This window comes from Actinia tenebrosa, unplaced genomic scaffold (genome assembly GCF_029948245.1).
Source record: "Actinia tenebrosa isolate PJP-AT-01 unplaced genomic scaffold, QUT_ActTen_1.0 PGA_scaffold9__36_contigs__length_13948895, whole genome shotgun sequence".
NCBI lineage: Eukaryota > Metazoa > Cnidaria > Anthozoa > Actiniaria > Actiniidae > Actinia > Actinia tenebrosa.
Genome location: NW_028292586.1, coordinates 7,985,463 through 8,006,225, shown reverse-complemented (window position 1 = coordinate 8,006,225; position 20,763 = coordinate 7,985,463). Strand labels below are relative to the sequence as shown.

Here is a 20,763-nt window from a genome sequence, read left to right as displayed (position 1 = left end):
TAATAAACCGATAATATCAAAGATAAGATATCTGATACGTTCAACACTCAGCTGAAAATTAAACAGTGTTTTTATGAATAGAGATTACGTCAATTGTAAATCAGTATAGTCCAAGGCATGCACTGATAGACTATATATATGTCAGTAAATTTCATTATAACAAAAAAAAAAAAAAAAAAACCAACAAGGGCGGTTCCGGGGGGGGGAGGGGGAGGGCAAATGCGGGCTGAAGCCCCCCTACAGCGGAAAAAAACCCCGAATGAATTAGATGCTTTTTTTATTGTTTTCGAATTCCTTTGTGTTGACGGGAGAAACTCAATTAGCCCCCCTCAAGTCAATTAGCCTCCCCCCCCCCCCCCCCAACGTTTTTGGCTGGATCCGCCCTTGGCCAACCAACTACTTTAATAAAACAGTAGCAGATTTTGAAAGTGAGAATCCAATTTCTTTTTCAATTTTGACGGCTAGCTATGAATACCTTACTTGGAAAGACTCCCATGACGTTTGCACGGTGGAGTCATTTTATACCTACCACAATGCCTTGCAAACGTTTGTCTTATTTAAATTACCATCACGTGACAACTGGGGCCAATTGAATGACACCAAAGTGCGCAAAGGAATTTCACATAAGTGGCATGGCGATATAAATTCATTTTTTTATATAAATAGTTAAATGCTTCAGTTGAGCTGCTTCAATGCATGGCATTAATAATGGGAATGATCTAAGTATCTTGAGACCGTGTGAGTACATCTGGGCTGATCTAAGTCAAGCAGGCCATGGCAGGGAAAAATACGAATATAAATAAAAACGTTTCCACCCCCCCCCCCCCCCCCCCCACCCCCGAAATTTGATTGAGAAGTTTTGTAATTTTAAAATGCCAGCCCCCACCCTCTCCCAACTCACAGAGTGAACCCTAAAACAACCTCTGGGTTGATCTAAGTAAGGGCACGGCTAACTTACAGATTAAACCCAGACTCGTACCCTGTCGCTTCTCTTGTCTTGTTGATCTCAGGCTGTGGTTGATGGGATGGATGGGAAGGATTTAGTGAGTTCCCATAAAGCGTGAAACAAATGACGACTAGGTACGAGTCTGGATTAAACCCTTAAACAACCTCTGGGCTGATCTACAATAAAAGCATCGAACCCCTGGGCTGATCAAAGTGAGTGACTGCTATATCACAGATTGAATAGGATTCCGTAAGTTAATGACAATTTAATCCTTTTATGAAAGTTTAGCTTTTTTAGAAACTTTTTCTTCTTGGCTTTAAATGTCTAAAACTCCCTGTGTATAATATTAACCGAGTGGATAAAAGTCATAGGGTAGCCTGAGTCCCAATCAGCTGACTGCATGGAAGTGAGGCTGCTAATTTATTCAGCTTTGTTGGCAAAACCAAAATGTCGCTCCAAAATGGCTGATAGTGAACGAGAAGAAAAACTGGCTGCTGCCAGAAAACGGGTACGAATCCACTATCTTTACATTTGGATAATTTCTTTAGCTATCCTTCTTTTGCTCTGTTTTGTTAATTTTGTTGTTTTTTGTTTCAAAGCTGAAAAAATTTCAACAAAAACGGACGCCATCTTCGAGTTCAGCCTTGAAGAAGACTCATAAAAACACTGATGTTGTACCTACGAATTTGAGTTTTACGGGTTCCGATTCCAGTGCTGAGGCTCCTACAGGACATGAAAATACACCGGTAAGTGGTCCAACACTTGTCTTGCGAGAATTAATCAATCGCTGTTAAAGAAAGCCTTAAATTCATGGTTTCAACTAAGACGAGCTGTACATCTTCCACGTTTCAAAATCACAACATTACGAAACTTTACAATTATTTGAAATATCGTAAATCTTTTAATCTGAGAACAGAACTTATAAAGGTTCTTAGTTTTAAGAATTTTACTATGAGAAGTAAAGTCTTGAGAATATCAACCTGTTAAAAAAAGGTTTATTTACAGTTTAAAATGAAATAATATTTGGCGAATTCTGGTTGGCTGAGAACATTGTAAACCATTTTGAATCAATCTTGATATTTCTTAGCTATTTGTTAAATGCACCAAGTCAATCGATCGTATAATGTTTTAGTTGTAGTCAGATGCTTCATAGAGAAGTGATTTTGCACTTGATTCCCTTGTAAACATAATCATCAGATTTAAATTTTTTTATCATTATTCATTTTATGCCCAAATTTTCAAGCTCATTTGATATGTTTTAAAATAAGTTTTACTTGTCTATGATTAGTGGATATTTATAGGTAATATTAGGGTAAATTATACACCGTGAAAAGATGACAGTTTCAAATACCATCAGTTTTATTTCAATAGCTGTGTGAGCAAGATATCACAAGTGGTATTTCTGCTAAATAACAACCAATCAGATGCCAGTCATGATCACAGACTAAATATTAGTTTTAGCTGGGTCTTGCCTCATTTCTGGCTCAACGTTACTGGTTAGAATGACCAGCACCGAGGCAAAGATTTGACCGGACGTTAGCCCCAGTTCTGGCCGGACATTGTCCAATATTGAGCCATTATTTTAAGCCCTGCCATGCTATTATTTGTTTATGGTGTTTACTACATGCACCACAATTTTTTATCAATTCCTAAAAACGTCTGGGTGTGGGTACATACGGATCAAATTTGAATTTAACTTGTTGAGTTTTGCAGGGAAGAATACTGGAGAACCCTATACAGGGTAATACCTTTAAGTGGTGACTCTACTTTACTCACTTGAAGTTATGATGTACAATTTTCATATGGATAAAGTCCTGTATAAAAGCTTGGCATCATGCAATGCCTAATTATTTCTGTACAAGTGCTTAAAAACAGCAAAACATGATTACATACTAAAATTGAGTAACCAAATATAATTTTGTTCTATGTTGAAAAGATGGATGAACTGTACAAATGAAATCTACAAATTTCCATATTTTGCCGTGTCTAATCTGTACTGTAACAAGATAGATAATTTTTTAAATAGTAAATTCCGTTGCTAAGCAATAAGTTAGTTACCTGAGCATTTAGTAATGGCTTTGTTCAGGGACTGCTATGATTGGGTGTTGGTTGCCATGGTAATGCATAGATAGTACTAGTATTATATCATTAAATAGATAAAATGTGAACAAAAGAATTTGTTTCTTATATTCTACATTTGTTTGTATTTTTTTTAGGATGAATCAAATTTGAATGGATCCTCTAACCCAACAAAAACAGTTTTGGAGGAGTGAGTACTCATTTGGAAAATATTTTTTCCTTCTTGGAATTATTCATTCCTTCATTCGTTCTATCTTTTATTGTAGCTATATCTTGATTTTCTCTTTATTAATTTCCTTTTCTTTCTCTTTTTCAGTTCCTCTATTTTTCTTTCCTTCCTTCCTTTCTCTCATTTATTCATTCGACTATAATTGTATTCAACAAAATCATTTAAAACACCTCTATTATAGAGTGCATGCAGTAAAACCATGAAATAAAAACAAAGCTGATTACACATTCATTACACAAAGAAAAATACACAAGAGACCAATATTGTGTCTTTTGTGTATAAATGTTCTGGTTGAATGATGGTAGCTATCAGTCACTAAATTAATAGTACTACTGTATTTGTCAGTATTGTCTTTGTTTTTAATATTTCATGGTTTTAGCGAAGGACCATTAGATTTTTTTTGGGGGGGGGGAGGGTTAGGCAATTTATTTTGTGCAGGAATTTTATTCATGGCTCACGGCTGTGCAGCAATTTTTTTGGGATAATTTGGAATTTTTTTCTGGCACTATTCTTATGCACATTTTTTTTCACTCTAAAGCTGTGCTCAAATTTATTTTTGGTTTTTGCCCAACCCCCCCCCCCCCCTTCTCAAAAATCTAATGGTCCTGTCCCTTACTGCATGCACTTCGCTCTATTTGTGCTTAGATGTACAGTACAGTATGCCCACACTTCCTTTTGGTCATGCAATCAGCAATTATCGCCATTTGCACCTTCGACTATTTTTTTGAAATAGCTACAGTATACACTGTATAATGTGTAAAGAAAGACTTTAAAAAAGAAAAAAATTACTAAACATGGAAAATCAACAAGAAAAAAGTTGTGCTTTGAAAATAGATCATTCTTCTGTAACCACTTTTCATTTATTTGATATATGTACATGTCCTTTCTCTTGCTTTCAGTTCTTTACAAATTAAAGATAATTCCAGTCCAAAGGAAAAGACCTTTCCTCCTGTGATATCAGAAAACCATGTTGATAGAATAGCACCTGTATCCAATGGACGGTAAGGTTCAAAGCTTTATTATGTATAGTCTGCTTTCAGATGGATCACGAGGTTTTATTAAGGGTCTTAGGATCAGAGAATGCTGAAGACTAATCTACATTGTCTATTGTATTTTTTCAGTAATGGATCCACAGCAGAAAAGATTCGCCAGATTGTAAGTTGATTGAAATATTAATTTTCTTTTTTTTAGTTATACAGTAGATAGTGAGTGTCTTTACAATATTGTTTTAATAGGTAAATAGTTTATTTTTGTCGAAGAATAATGTAAAATAACAAACTAATAAGCAACATACAGTAGTTCATATCTCTAGGATAGATATCACGACATCACCATCTTCTTCATCAACATCATTATCACTGTCACCATCTTCATCACCACCACCATCATCATCATCACCACCTTCATTATTATCTGTCACCATCTTTATCACCACCACCATCATCATCATCACCACCACCTTCATTATTATCTGTCACCATCTTTATCATCACCACCACCATCATCATCATCATCACCACCACCTTCATTATTATCTGTCACCATCTTTATCATCACCACTACCATCATCATCATATAAGCACCTTCATTATCATCACTTGCACCACAACCATTGTGATCATCATCATCACAATCATCACCATCATCAACATTTTCCTAACCACCATCACCACCAAAGGTATCAGACCTACCATTACTTAATTTGATTACATATCCTTTTCTTTTCTTTTTCTTAGTGTAACCAGCTGAATGGACTTACAAATCAGGTACAGTATGAATGAAAATTTCATTCTGCATGTTCCCACATTAGCCTTATAAGAACTGACTACGTTTCACAGTTTTATGGTAAAGGTCAGTCATTTATGAATGCCATAATGATGACTTTCCATGGCTTTACTTCTTTCCTGGAAAAAAAGGAGCTCCATCTGTAGTCCAATATAAATATAATTTCAAGAAAACCAAAGAACAATGCTGACCATCCCAATGCATGGTTGAAGCAATAATCAATCTGTTACAAGCAGGAGCATTCATCCATCCGTCCATCCATCCATCCACCCACCCATCCATTTATTCATTCACTCCCCACACAGTAAACATGTAAAACAATTTTAAATTTTAACTAACTTATGTTCATATATAACATAGCTGATGTTTTTTACCCTTGTAAAATAAAGTATCCTGCTCTGTCCCTTGATGTATACCCCCTCCCTCCCTCAACCAAGGGTTCTAATGAGAATATTGGGATACTGTGGGATTTTGAATAAATTTGTGATTATTTTCTTGTAGGATTTCCTGACAAATGGTGAAGATCCAGTGATAAATGAAATAGAAGCTCTAGAGGTTAGTTATTAGAGATTTAAATGATTTGGATCCCTGTGGTTACCCTACAAGAGGAAGCCCAGTCATTACAATATAGAATCAACAGTACGATCTACATGTAAGATCTAATCATATATAGAACTGTCTTGGCTTTGACAGTGTCCCAATTTACCAGGAACTGTATTGTTTACATATATAATATGACATATTTTAAATACTTTTCTTATCATATTATAATACATGTTTACTGTAGGCTCATAATCATGAACTTGAAGAAACCTTGCAGTCTTACAAGAGAACAAATGAACAGCTTAACAATCAAGTCAATGAACAGGTATTCAACTAAATGAGTGTTTATCAGTACCTGCATTATGTATCCAGGGGTGTACTCAGGTGGGTAACATGACAGGGGGGTCCGACGGGATTTCATATTGCAACCCCAAAAAAATACTCAAACCTGAAATTTTACACCCAAAAAAATACATGGCATCCAAATTTCTGACCCTAAAAAATACAAGACTTATAAATACTTCAAAAGTGATTTATTGAATTCAGTTACGGAACTCACTCACTGCCTTGCTGGAAATAAAATCAAACAAATAATTTTCTGATACAAAAATCGAACACATGGGATGTGAGGACCCAAAAAAATACGGGTTTCATTTCGAGACCCTAAAAAAATAAGTGGCTGGTCTCTTGACCCAAAAAAATACTGGGAACGAAATATTATCAGCCCAAAAAAATATGTCGGACCTCCCCAGTCATGTTACCCACCCAAGTACACCCCCTGGGATTATGATTGTGCCATTTGTTATTTGTAGAAGTAATATCAATAATTATTTGCATGACCCTGTCCATTTTGTTGTGACCTTGAGCAATGTGTCTAACTGTCAAAATTTTAACTCATAATTGTATTTTTCATTTCTAGAGAAAACAAATACTTCAATTTCAAGACCAAATCAAAAGAGTGAGTACTTATTTTAGTCGTGAGCAATTTGTCCCAATCAAGGCACTATACCCCCCCCCCCTCCTTCCTCCTCCCTCCTCCACTCACCCACCTTCCCAGTAGTCAAACTCTTTTCAGCAGTACTGTACGTGCATGGGGGCGCACTACATGTATACAGCTGTAGATAAAATTGTGACTACATTAGGTTTAAACTATTATAATTTTGGTTGCAACATTTTCAGGAAAGAACAGAGCTAGCAAACAGACAGTTATTAGAACAAAGATCATTAAAGGAACAACTAGAGGTATGGTGTATCTTCAAAACACTCTGTTTTATTGGTACTGTTTTATTACATTTTATGTTACTACACTTATGGTCAAGTATTTTTGTTGGTCTTGTGAAACAAAATTAACTTTTTGAAAACAGCTGTTTGCTTGTTAAACGATAAGTTACAGCCACAAACAAGTGTACAGCTTCATATAGTATATACATTTGTCATCTTTGTAGTGTTAAGGAAGTGAGCAGGAGTGTTTTAACAGGCATAAAAGCATGAGGTACATGTATAGCTAAGTTTTTTTAAACCTGATAACACAGGATCAGCAAGCTTTTTAAATTACTTAGAAAAACTCTCTGAAATAATTCACGTAACTTCGGTTGAATAGAGTTACTTCATCACCATCATCGTCATTATCCTTAACCAACAACTTCATCAATGATCAACATAAAATCTTTATCATCACCAATCATTGTCAGCTCTGGCCACTTCTTAGCCAGCATTCCATCCGGCCTTTTTTTTCGAATAAGTATTTACGAAGAAAATTCTGGATGTGACACAGGCTTGCCACTGCTGTACAAAAGCTGCATTGCTGATTGTTTAATTTACGTTCGTAGGTTCATATACAAACAATTGGTATTCTTGTTAGTGAAAAACAAGAGTTACAAAGTTCCTTGTCCCAACTACAGAGAAAATGTGTGAACAAAGAAAGTAAGTACTAAATTATTGAGAATACGTAATTTAAATTATTTATCAACAGTTAATGATTATTATTAACTCATAGGTGACAATAGTAATTCACTTATTACGAATGATATTATCTATTAATGACACTATTAATGATTAATGCTTATCATTGATTTATAGGTGAGAATAGTGAACTCACTGGTAGACTGCAGGCAGTCCGACAGAAGATTGTTGAACTTGAGAAAAACAATGCAAATCTCTCAGCAAACTTAGAAAAATATAAAGAGGTAAGAAATGGGTATTGTAGACTAAAGTTGAGACTGAACTTGATTCTTTTATTCTTTCAACATGACAAGTCCAGTGAAATCGGAAAGGTCTATTTTCATGTTAACACTGTAAGCCACACCCATGTACATGTACCCAATCGGTAACCTCTATTTATTTTTGTTTTGTTGGGTGTCTGTTTTATTGAAGGATTTTCATCATGTAAGACAAGAGAGAGACAAAAGTCAAACAGCTAACTACACCTACAACAAAGAAAAAGAAGAACTGTTACAACAGAATGAAGAACTCAAGGTTAAACTTGATGCAAAGGTATATATGTGTGTATAAGTTAGTTACATGAAGAGTGTATTTCATAAACAATATCAATAATACTGCATTAAAATGATGTTACACGGGACGATTTGCAACCACAATTTTTCGCGATATATGGCTCATCAATTTTTAATGTACACGTTACACAGGTCAACTTTTCGCACAACATTCATTCGAAAATCATCATGGCCATAATCACCTTGGACAGGACGATTTTTAAACATTTTTAAAAGTAACAACATTGTCCTCAGTCCTCTGTCCAAGCTGCCACCTTTTTTGTTGACATGGCCTCACTTCTATGAGAGTATCAAACTGCATTTTGGGTATGTGTTTTGCAAAAAATCGTTGATGAACATGTTACACGAATCAAGTTGCAAAAAATTATGTTTTTGAAGCTGAATCGAAAATTTTTTTAAACACTTACAGTAGCTGGATCTTAAGATCGTTGTACACGGCATGTTACATGGCATCAATTTTCACGCACCAGGGTATCTTGAAAAATCGTTGTTGCTAATTGTGCATAACATCAGCTTTAGCCAATGGTCACTTGATTTCATAGGAAAATACATAGAAGTCGTTTACCGGTCAGGAGGTTAATTAAGGAAAAAATTACTAGAGGTCTTGAATATATGGGCCAAGGTGATTATGGCAAGGACAGAGTTTTCCCCTATGCGGACTGACTTTAGGACAGTTAATAACTTATAATTTTTTTTTTCCCCCACTTTTTGTTGTTTATCAATCCATGTACACAAGCGTTGATAGCCCAAGCAGCCAGGATACCAGAGTTCTGCTGTCAGTTACATGTAGAAAATGCTACAGTACCTGCTTCAACAATCAATGAGAACACACAATCTTAAGGATACCGAACTGGAAAAAAATGTCAAATGAATCTCACCGTTGCATCTTCTTTCATGACAGGTTTCTGAATATAATGAATTTGAAAAGTCTTCAGAAGAGTTGAGTTTTAAGCTCAAACAAGCAGAACTCATTGTACAACAGGTATGATATTAATCTTATAGCTGTATGATATTAAATTCAATTGATTCTCCGTTGCTCGTCAGGGTATGGCCTTGATTTTGTGTAAGGTATGATATTTCATGAAGTTCCAGTGAAGGGCTGTTGAATTTCAAAGTATTTGTACTGTTGAAGTTGCACATTCTATACCTTATACTTATACTTATATACTTATATTTTACAACCACTACTCCCCATGCAGGGCTCTTCCGTGAGGTTTCCTCCACACGCACTACCACTACATTCTTTATTTACAACATACAACACTCAACTCACATGTTGCTTTTTACGGGGGGAGGAAACCGGAGATCCCGGAGAAAATGCTCGTGGCAAGGGAAAGAACAACACAACAAACAAACTCAACTCACGTATGATCCAGTCTGAGCCAGGGCTCGAACCCGGACCACAGTGGTAAGAGGCGAGCGGTAAACCACTACGCCACCCATGCCACCCATGCCACCTTACTGTTGGTATTGGCGAATATTTTAATGCCAAAATGCTGCTAACCCTGAGTAAATGAAGCTTTATTTTAGGCCACAGTGGTTTTGATCATAAGAAAAATGGTCTATTGTGATACTTATTAAAAATGAAAATAATAATAATAATATTGATATAAATTCTTTTTTCTTCTACCATGTCAGCTGTCAACCGATTCTAATGCTATTGCCACACAGTCCCTTGTTCAGCAACTACAACAAGAAAAAACAACATTAGAGATGAAATTAGAACAGGTACAGTGTACAACTAATATGGCAGTTTTCTTGTAATCATTGTGAAAGATGCATGTTTGGAATACCATTATGGTGCTGTATACATATTATTTTATGGTGCTGTATACTGTAGGTTTACGGTCATGACGCCCCCTTGCCATGACGCCCCCAGCCATGACGCCCCCAGCCATGACGCCCCCACGTATACCATGACGCCCCCAGTCTGTACTACCATGACGCCCCCAGCGTAAACCATGACGCCCCTAGTCTCTATTAACACTTACTTAATGAGAAGTTTAACAATATTTCATAGTATAAATCCAAAAACAACAAAAAAATAACCAAAAGGAAAAAAGTTGACAACAAAATTTCGTAAGTCCAATAAATAATTCGTAATTTAAGTTAGTACGCCGTAGTTGCCGTAAGAACGCTAGTGATCTTTCGTATTATTGTTTCGCTTAAGCATAACTTCTGAAACCTTTCTCCAAAAAGTTTGACACTGAAAATATACCACAAAAGAAAGAGAGTGCTGGTGAATAAAGTAAGAAAAACATTGCGAAAGAATCAAAACCTTTGACACGACCATTAACTATGCACGAACGAATAACGAGTTGTTTTCGAACGAACGAGTTGTTTTCAGCAGTTGTAGTTCGCAGACTCGTAACCTAATAGTTCTTTGGCGTAGGAAGTTTTTGACTTATTCGTAATTTTGAAACATGTGTGTTTTTGCTAAATATTTTGGTAAATCAGCAAAGATTTCTTACGAAAATCGGGTAAATTGCCGTTTTCACTTTACAAGTCTTTTCACTGCTGGGTTTGTCGTCACAGCAACTCGTACGCGTCTAAAGTTTTTGACTCATTCGTAACGTTTCTTCTATTTTAATAGCCTCCTTATTCATATAAACTTTCTTGGAGGAGAAAATGTGTGTTTTTAATAAGTATTTCGGAAAGCAAGCAAAGATTGCTCACAATAAATCGGGTAGTTTGCCATATTCAAGTCATTACACTGTTGTTGTCACACAACTCCTCCGCGTTTGAAGTCTTCGCTTGGTGACGCGAAACACAAACCGCGTCTCAAAAACAATCATTACAGATAAATTTCAGAGTTCATATTAAAATGATATTCTAGTGCTACAAAATGGAAAATAAATCAAAAGAGCATACCGTATTATCATAGTTAACTATTTAACTATGATATTACTGTAATCTAAATGCAAACGTGATACGTTGACGTGACGCATCGCGTTTGTAATACACCCGGGAATACAGCGAGGTGTCACTTTCGATTCGTCGACTCACCGTCTAATTTACTTCCGAGGTTGAGTTTATTCAACTTTCCGTTCATAATTTCAAAACCTTTTCTGTAAACAGATGCCTTAAAGAAATATTTTGGTTTTCCCAGCAATTGCTGAAATCACTTGAAAAAGCTATGGAAATAGACATATTTATCTATTTTGTGTAAATGACAAAATTAAAACACAAAGGTGCGTGTCTCAAAATCCTTACAAAAAAGTTTTAATGTTCTTTGCAAAATGATGTTCTAGAACTCCAAATGCACCGAAATGATGTTCTTTAAATATGAAGAATTTTTTATAGGTTTCTCGTGCTGATAAAAGGCATTCCGAAATGTTGATCACGGGCCGTGTTGAGAGTCCTTCGTAACAACAGCGTGACTTGATCGCACGAAATAAAAGTTTTGATCGATGAACATGTCTTAGAATTATGGTTGGATTCCTAATGCATCTGAATGATGTTCTTTAACTCCTAATTCAGCTATATCATGTTCTGGAACTAACTATTAATGACAAAATTCAAGAAGTACATCGCTTAACTACAGAGATTTAGTGTTCGCCAGCTTGTAGGTATCGTTTTTAACTCGTGGATACGCGAAGCGTAGAAACGAGTTATTTAAAACCGTAATGATCATGAAACAACTCCAATAGTTTTCGATTTACACGGGTTCGTATCGCCATATTATTATCGTTAAACTTCTTATTAAATAAGTGTTAATAGAGACTAGGGGCGTCATGGTTTACGCTGGGGGCGTCATGGTAGTACAGACAGGGGGCGTCATGGTAGACGTGGGGGCGTCATGGCTGGGGGCGTCATGACAAGGGGGCGTCATGACCGGTTACCATACTGTACACCCATGCATTATCGATTAAATAAGTATAGGAAATCGCAGGATCTCAAGTACAATATTTGGAATTTATAAAGTAGGTACAAGTGATGTTTGAGTGTTTTGAAAGTTCTCAAATTGGACTTGCCTAGTAAAGGCTTGTCCAATTTTGAAAACGTTCAAAACATCACGAGTACCTATAAATTCCGAATTGTACAAGAAGATTGTGCGATTTTTTGTTTATGATACACTCAACAAAATTGAGCAACTTACATGTACAGTAATTGGGACTCTACAGAGTACAATTTTGGATTTAATTGTACTTCTTTTGTCCAATCAGGATCAAGTAATTTTGTTGAGTGTATTATAAGCAATATAACAGGCTGTGATTGGTTCATTGTATAGACATATACTGTTATCATGGTGCTGTAATGTACTTCCATGCAGTATGATTGGATTAGCAACATAACTTGCTGTGATTGGTTCATTGGTCAATTTCATGCTGAGACAATGCTGCATGCCATATATAATATTAATTATTTGAATTTCTCTCTCAAAGATTTCAAAGTCCTTAAAAAGATATGAATTAGATAATGAAGAACTACGGCAAAGACACACAGATGAAGTTGATCACTTTGAGCAGCAAATACGATCCTTGAAGGAACAGGTACAGTGTAATGGTCAGAATATACTATTAATAGATAAAACCATAGAGTAATATAGTATTTTTAATTTATTTTTTGTCATATAATTATAATATTGTATTGTTTCTTGTAAAGCACATCAAGGATTTAGGATGCTCTATAATATAAATATTATTTTTTATTATTATTTCTCTCATGAAAATATACTCTACAATGCATTAATAGTTCAAGTGTTGTCAGGGGTTTCATTAAGGGTAGGTGATTGGAAAATGCTGTGACTGGTAAATGGGCAAAATTTTCCAGCTTAAACAACCATCAATACAGTAGCTCAGTAATTTAAAAATTGGTCCCCCTGGAATTTCCAGCTACTGTACTTCATGACCTTCTTCATTTCAAAATTTGATAAAAACCCTGATTTTCCATTACCAACCTTATTCTAGCCATGTAATGTTTTGAGAATAGGAAGCTTTTTTATCGTTATGGCATGTTAGGTATACATGCTGTAATTCAGTATCAGTTTTAGGGGAGAAAGTGTTCTGTATAAGTTGTAGCAAATATGTTTTTGAAGGCTATCATTGATTTTAAATGAATGCTTGTTAATTGCCCTTAACAAGCATTCATTTAAAAATGCAATTCTACAATCATTATAATATCCTTTATGGACCCTTTTCAAAATGGTTTTCTTGTTTCATAACATGCGCAATAATTTTGACAAGGGTCTATTGATACAGAGTAGGAGAAGAGAAAAACATTAAACATGATCGTGTAAAGAAAACTTTGTTTTGCTACACATACAGATTGATGCTTTAGAGCAAGAGAACAAAGACTTGGAGAACAAGGAACTGACATTGCAAGAAACTGTACACAGTTTACAGACACAATTAGGTGAGTGTGAGTACTGTAGCATGTTTAGATTCTGATAAGTATGGTTTGGTATGGTTAACTTTGAGATTCTAGAGGATTAGCTCAAATAAAAAACTTTAATTCAGTCCCAAAATATTCCTCTAGATATTGCATTTTTTATTGTGGTTCTTTGTCGATTGTCGGTCATTGAAAGAATTACAATGTACTACAGTCTGCAAACGAGTCACACTTCAATGATAACAGTAGTAAAAACAAGCTGTGACGTTATAGTGAAATATATTGTAGTCTCCTATGCAGCCTCTATTAATGGTTTTCACGGTGGCCATGTTGGAGGAACTTAACAAAAGAATTGTCAATGAATTCTTTTGTTATATCCTCCAACATGGCCACCGTGTCTTTTGTTTTTTAATTCTCTTGGGAATGGTTGAACACCATCAATTAGTGTCGTCATGCATAGCTCACTCCCCTAGTGAAATAAGACAATTTTCAATCATCTTATAAAAACCAATGGCTTTTCATACTTCTTCTAGCGAATACCCAAGATGAAGATGCTTTTCAAATCCAAGAAACCTCCTCCATGGCAGCAGCACATATTGAGAAGCTAACACAAGAAAAACAGCAGCTGATAGACCATCTACAAAATGAGGTCTGTCGCTAAAAGACCCAAAAAAATAGACCTTTCATTGGTCCAGGGCATTCAGAATGAGCAAGCGGTAACTGAAGTTCCGACAATAGACCTCCTCAGCTGGGGCGTAATGTTGTCCCATTTCAAACCACGTCATTCCCTAGAGTATTTTTTCTTTGTTTAATGGTTGCGCTCAGTTGCACATGAGAAAACACATGAATATGGATACAACTCCAACAAATAATCTTATTCACAAGGGAATGACACGTGGTGTACCCAAACCGAGGAGGTCAATTGTTTTGAAGTTAACTGCCAGTTACTTTTTCTTTTCTATAAAAGTGTACAGTACCTTCTGTTCCTTGTACCAAATCACAGCCAGCTACTTCAGACTCATGACCTTAAAAGGGCCCTTAGCTAATGAAAACCACTTTGTGATTTAGGCTTCCTCTTTAAAGATTAAATTTATTATTATTATTGTAAAAGATTCTGAAAGCCCTATGGACATTCACTTGAAGCTTTTGCTGTATATTTTTCTTTGTCTATCTTGTCCATCTATCCGTGTCTAATTACGTGTACATACTTAATATCATGAAATGCTAAGTCAAGCCCAAAAAGTGGGGTTGGGGTACGCTAGTGCTCCTCAGGTGATAAGAATAGATGGATGGTTGAATATGAGTGTTGAACCCTATGCCCTCGGTCTAGGGGTCACACTACCAATGTCTGTTACAGTAAAGGGCCATAAACAACAACATACATCTGAGTCCTTATATTTTCATTATGAAAACTGGCACAAGTAAATCCATGTCAGTTTATAGATTTTGATCTTTTTCTAAATTATCTATATTGTAGGTCCAAAAGAATGCCAAGCTTGCAAAGTAAGTTGTTAGAATCTATTTCAATTTTACTTTACCCTAAAAAAAACACATATTGTGAATTGCATGAGTTATCCAATAGTGGTGCGGCAAGGGGACAAAGGCCCCCCAAAAAACGTTTTTGCTTAATAAGCTGTGGATGTAGCGGGAACTAAAGATGAGACGCTAAAGCATGTGTTTTGTCAGGAAAATAGTTACATTGCCCCCCCCCCCCCCCCCCCATCCAATTCCACCATGAGGGAGACCTCCTTACGCCCCTGTTAACCAAAATCGAACATACAAAAGCGAGAGGCAAGTCTTCTATACCTAGTGTCTCTACTCATGATCATGAACTATACAATTTAATTTCCATCACGATGGAGTGTGTTTTAGTGGATGTCAATCAAGGCGTATCCACGACATTCCATAGGCATGTGCCCTTTGTGTTTTCCAACATTGACAAGGCGTATCCACGACATTCTATAGGCATATGCCCTTTGTGTTTTCCAACACTGACAAGGCGTATCCACGACATTCTATAGGCATGTGCCCTTTGTGTTTTCCAACATTGACAAGGCGTATCCACGACATTCTATAGGCATGTGCCCTTTGTGTTTTCCAACATTGACAAGGCGTATCCACGACATTCTATAGGCATGTGCCCTTTGTGTTTTCCAACATTGACAAGGCGTATCCACGACATTCTATAGGCATGTGCCCTTTGTGTTTTCCAACATTGACAATGCGTATCCACGACATTCCATAGGCATGTGCCCTTTGTGTTTTCCAACATTGACAAGGCGTATCCACGACATTCTATAGGCATGTGCCCTTTGTGTTTTCCAACATTGACAAGGCGTATCCACGACATTCTATAGGCATGTGCCCTTTGTGTTTTCCAACATTGACAAGGCGTATCCACGACATTCTATAAGCATGTGCCCTTTGTGTTTTCCAACATTGACATGGAAGCACGTTGATTGACGTTCACCAGAACCATTTTGTCAACATAGCAAATTGTACAATTTCACATTTATGATTGGGAAGAATTGTAGTTGTTGTGCATAGATTTTTAGTTTATTTGTGTCAAAACACTTATATCTAATATATGTTAAAGTTGTTCTTTTTGATTGTTTCCTTAGGGAAGAAAATCGGTATGTGCATCAAATCCATGAACTTGAAATCAATTTAAGAAGACTGGAAGAAGATGCAGCAGATAAAGCATCGTTACTGGAAAGTGTACAGGGTGATAAAGAAACTATAAGCAGGTGAGAGGGAGGGGAGGGTGAGTAGAATATCATTACTGGAGAGTGTACAGGGTGATAAAGAAACTATAAGCAGGTTAGAAGGGAGGGGAGGGTGAGTAGAATAACGTTATTGGAGAGTGTACAGGAGGATAAAGAAACTATAAGCAGGTTAGAAGGGAGGGGAGGGTGAGTAAAATATCGTAACTGGAAAGTGTACAGGGTGATAAAGAAACTATAAGCAGGTTAGAAGCGAGAGGAGGGTGAGTAACATATCATTACTGGAGAGTGTACAGGGTGATAAAGAAACTATAAGCAGGTTAGAAGGGAAGGGAGGGTGAGTAAAATATCGTCACTGGAAAGTGTACAGGGTGATAAAGAAACTATAAGCAGGTTAGAAGGGAAGGGAGGGTGAGTAAAATATCGTCACTGGAAAGTGTACAGGGTGATAAAGAAACTATAAGCAGGTTAGAAGGGAGGGGAGGGTGAGTAACATATCGTTACTGGAAAGTGTACAGGGTGATAAAGAAACTATAAGCAAGTAAGAAGGGAGGGGAGGGTGATAAGTATATTGGTACTGGAAAGTGTACAGGGTGATAAAGAAACTATAAGCAGGTGAGAGGAAGGGGAGGATGATAAGTATATTGGTACTGGAAAGCGTACAGGGGGATAAAGAAACTATAAGCAGGTGAGAGGGAGGGGAGGGTGATAAGTATATTGGTACTGGAGAGAATATAGAGAGAGAGGAGGGTGATAGAAAATAGAGAATAGAAAGAAAACAGAAATCGGAAGGAAAATGTAGAGGGAAGGGAAGGTGCATAGACTTATCTGAAGTCCTAATGCTGAGATTTTTCCATCACAGAGCTTTGAAGCAAAATAAAGAATTGAAAGAAAAACTTGAACAGATTGAAGACCGATTCGTAAAATTGGTAAGGACAAAATACCGCGTTGAAAGAAGGAAGGTTTCTGTCAGGCTCTTATAACCTAAGAGTTTCGAATTATGCTTATTTGTCCGATAAAACGAGTAAACAGAATTTTTAAAAATTCGGCCTACAGAGTCATGATTTGGGTTTCGCGCCAAAAATACCGCCAATTTTGACAGATTTGCTCGTTATGATTTATCTCGCCGACTGAAAAATTCGTTGGTATGTCTGAAGCAAAGCAGAGATGAGAAATGCATGTGATAAGAAACAAGGGAATCAAAAGTCTAGGGTGGGGTAGCAGTGGTGCATTCAATGGGTCTGGGGTTTAATCTTTGGAATCAGCATCACACGTAAGGAGAATTTGGGAAGCATGGGTGGCGTGACGGTTATCTAGCGCTCATTTCTCACCAATGCGACCTGGGTTCAAGTCCTCCTTATTCATTCATTTATTTATTCATTCATTCATTTATTTATTTATTTGTTTATTTATTTAATTATTTATATATTTATTCATTCATTTATTTAATTAATTAATTATTTATTTATTTATTTGTTTATTTATTTAATTATTTATATATTTATTCATTCATTTATTTGTTTGTTTGTTTGTTTATTTATTTTACTCATTTATTTTTTTATTTGTTAGATCTCTCCCTTGATTCAAGGTTTTTTCCGGGTTCTCCCAGTTTCTCCCTCCGCAAAACCCCTCCAAGTAACATGATCAAGCAGTAGGGGAGGGGTTCGGGGTATCTTTTGTTCCATAATAACCTCCATAATAACCTCCTATCTAACGGGTAGTACCTGCTAGGGTCTAATCGTAGTATTTTGAACTAAGCTGGAATATTTACATGACTGATCTTTCAAGTTAAAGATCAGAAAGATAACGTTGAAAACACAATTTTTTGTATTTTTCCTCGTACTGAGTGATCTTTTTGTGTCTTTCTTTCTCGGGACAGACGAATGACAACATGGAGCTGGCGACTCAGATTGAAACCGAGAAACACGTATCTAGAGAATTGGCGATAAAACTGAGTGAGACTGCTGTGGAATTGGAAGAAACAAAAGACAAGGTCAGTATCAGAAGAGCCGCTCTTAGTGAGACAATCACAAGACGTGAAGTTCAAACACACCAAAACTGAGGGTTTCATTGTGGAAATAGATGTTCACCTATTTTCCCTCAGTTTTTATCAACATTTTAATTCGAATGTCCAATTCGCTGTTTCTCTAAGGAATCGAGCGTAGATAGTGTCAGCATGAGTTTGATGTGTTGTTCTCACTCTCCCTTGCCACGAGGGTTTTTCTCCGGTTTCCTCCCTCCGTAAAAATCAACATGTGAGTCGAGTGTTGTATATTGTAAATATAGAATGTCGTGGTAGTGAGTGTGAGTGAAAGCAGACACACATCAGCGAAAGCTGCCAAAATAATCAGCCTGCTATAACAAATAAAAAGATTATTATTCAACGACAAGTCAAAAACGCAGACAATGTTGAGGCGTACCATATGAGTTTTTGCTTGTTTTTAATTTTTTTCATAAGATTTGATATTAATCAGTTTCTTACTGATTCTTTCAGTTATCGAAAAGTGATGGCGAGTTGACTGTGAAGACAGGCGAACTTGACTCCATCCAAGAAAAGGTACTATTTCTATTAATAAAACACATTTGTACATCGTTTTGTACTGTTCGGGAAAGTTTTCGTGTGAGTGTGAAACGCTTGTAGTACAGTCACTGCACGGAATTGACGACATTAGATAAACCAATCGCAATGCCCAAGGCAACTTCTTATCCAATCAGAAATGCTTCTACACGGCACGGCATGCCACTTCCGTATCGTGAACTTTTCAAAGTCTTACAAAATTTACTCCATCATCAAATTGTGACCTTTTGCAATGTTTTGAATGTACTTCATGAACGTACTGTGATTTTATTTTCGCTCAACAGCTTCACGGCACAAGCTCCGAAGTGGACTCGCTACGAACGGAAAGCGAATTGTCATTACAGCGTCTGAAAGAACAGGTTGGTAGCCTTGAATGTATAGCTTTTGTATCAATTTACTTTGCCAACGTACCTTTAATCCCCCTCCCCGCAAAAGAATGCCCAGCAGTAATGGCGGTCTTCTATATCTTATGCTAATGCGACTGCTCTAGTCACGAATTCTTTAGGGCAGATTTCGTACGACTGTAGCTGCATGGCCAGTGGCATTGCCATAGGGAGGAATAGGCCACTTGAACTAAATAACAGGTCACGCAACTGCTTCGTATAAAGAGGGTTAGGGTGACGTGACCTGCAACTGCAGTCGAAACGTCGCGGTCCTCTGCAAATGACCATCAATCGTGAGACAAATGAATAAGTATCATTTATTACTTTTCCACAATGAATAATATTTTTCATTCTATGATTTATATAGTTGGCTCATAAAGATTTCGAGTTATCATCGCTCAGAGAAGAGCTATCAACGACATCTGAAAAACTGGATTCAGAGCAGGTGAGAAACAATTGTCTTTGCTTCTCTTGATTAAGATGTTTTAGTGAAGACGCTGTTATTCCTGACCATTTCTGGTCTGGGGCAACTTGTCTCGCGAACATATGGAAGGTCACTTGTGTAAAACTATGGATGTAACACAATGAAATTTCAATTTAACTCACTTAGGATATTTGTTGCAAAAAGTAGAATATTCTTTTACTTTTTCTGGTACTTTTCTTGGTCATGATAGTGTTGGAGTTGGATGGTGATGATAGTGAGGATACTATATAAGACGATGTGGATGCTGTTGATGATGGAGATGATGGTGTTGGTGTTGATAATATTGATAAATTACGATGATATACAAGATGATGCGGATGCTGTCGATGATGGAGATGATGGTGGTGGTGATGATAATGATGATGATGACGGTTATACAAAATGATGCGGATGCTGTTGATGACGATGATGGAGATGATGGTGGTGGTGATGATAGTGTTGATAATATTGGTGTAATGGTGATACAAGATGATGTGGATGCTGTTGATGATGGAGATGATGGTGGTGGTGATGATAGTGTTGATAATGATGGTGAGGATCGTGATACAAGATGATGTGGATGCTGTTGATGATGGAGATGATGGTGGTGGTGAAGATAATGATGGTGATGACGGTTATACAAAATGATGCGGATGCTGTTGATGACGATGATGGAGATGATGCGGATGTTGTTGATGATGAGGATGATGCTGATGACAGTGTTGATAATGATCATGGGAATAGAAGATGATGCGGCTGTTGTTGATGATGATTATGATGATGACAGTGCTGGTAATGATCATAGGGATAGAAGATGATGCGGCTGTTGTTGATGTTGATGATGATGCTGATGACAGTGTTGATAATGATCATGGGAATAGAAGATGATGCGGCTGTTGTTGATGATGAGGATGATGCTGATGACAGTGTTGGTAATGATCATAGGGATAGAAGATGATGCGGCTGTTGTTGATGATGTTGATGATGATGCTGATGACAGTGTTGATAATGATCATGGGGATAGAAGATGATGCGGCTGTTGTTGATGATGATGACAACATATACGAATCTTCATCACTATCGTTTTTCATTGGCAGGCCCAACTAAGCAATTACTACAAACAGTACGAACAACAAATCCAAAAGGCACAATCATTGTATCAACATCTACAAAATGCCGAGGTAAATCTA

General features: G+C 36.8%; 1 protein-coding gene across 1 annotated transcript in view; it reads left to right on the top strand.

Annotated features, from left to right (window-relative positions):
• The first annotated feature begins 1,387 nt into the window (after positions 1 to 1,387).
• The window catches only part of LOC116306675 (golgin subfamily A member 2), a 25,515-nt gene continuing 6,139 nt past the window's right edge, over positions 1,388 to 20,763 (top strand). Inside the window, exons 1-26 of the mRNA XM_089025008.1 lie at positions 1,388 to 1,454; positions 1,546 to 1,692; positions 3,163 to 3,215; positions 4,154 to 4,255; positions 4,376 to 4,409; positions 4,991 to 5,020; positions 5,541 to 5,594; positions 5,827 to 5,907; positions 6,502 to 6,540; positions 6,762 to 6,824; positions 7,412 to 7,505; positions 7,662 to 7,768; positions 7,956 to 8,075; positions 8,997 to 9,077; positions 9,734 to 9,823; positions 12,481 to 12,588; positions 13,363 to 13,450; positions 13,960 to 14,075; positions 14,904 to 14,929; positions 16,048 to 16,173; positions 17,012 to 17,078; positions 18,029 to 18,142; positions 18,644 to 18,706; positions 19,012 to 19,086; positions 19,478 to 19,555; positions 20,671 to 20,754. Coding sequence (XP_088881134.1) covers positions 1,407 to 1,454; positions 1,546 to 1,692; positions 3,163 to 3,215; positions 4,154 to 4,255; positions 4,376 to 4,409; positions 4,991 to 5,020; positions 5,541 to 5,594; positions 5,827 to 5,907; positions 6,502 to 6,540; positions 6,762 to 6,824; positions 7,412 to 7,505; positions 7,662 to 7,768; positions 7,956 to 8,075; positions 8,997 to 9,077; positions 9,734 to 9,823; positions 12,481 to 12,588; positions 13,363 to 13,450; positions 13,960 to 14,075; positions 14,904 to 14,929; positions 16,048 to 16,173; positions 17,012 to 17,078; positions 18,029 to 18,142; positions 18,644 to 18,706; positions 19,012 to 19,086; positions 19,478 to 19,555; positions 20,671 to 20,754 — 2,088 coding nt within the window. The 5' untranslated portion in view covers positions 1,388 to 1,406. The remainder of the gene's footprint in view (positions 1,455 to 1,545; positions 1,693 to 3,162; positions 3,216 to 4,153; positions 4,256 to 4,375; positions 4,410 to 4,990; positions 5,021 to 5,540; positions 5,595 to 5,826; positions 5,908 to 6,501; positions 6,541 to 6,761; positions 6,825 to 7,411; positions 7,506 to 7,661; positions 7,769 to 7,955; positions 8,076 to 8,996; positions 9,078 to 9,733; positions 9,824 to 12,480; positions 12,589 to 13,362; positions 13,451 to 13,959; positions 14,076 to 14,903; positions 14,930 to 16,047; positions 16,174 to 17,011; positions 17,079 to 18,028; positions 18,143 to 18,643; positions 18,707 to 19,011; positions 19,087 to 19,477; positions 19,556 to 20,670; positions 20,755 to 20,763) is intronic.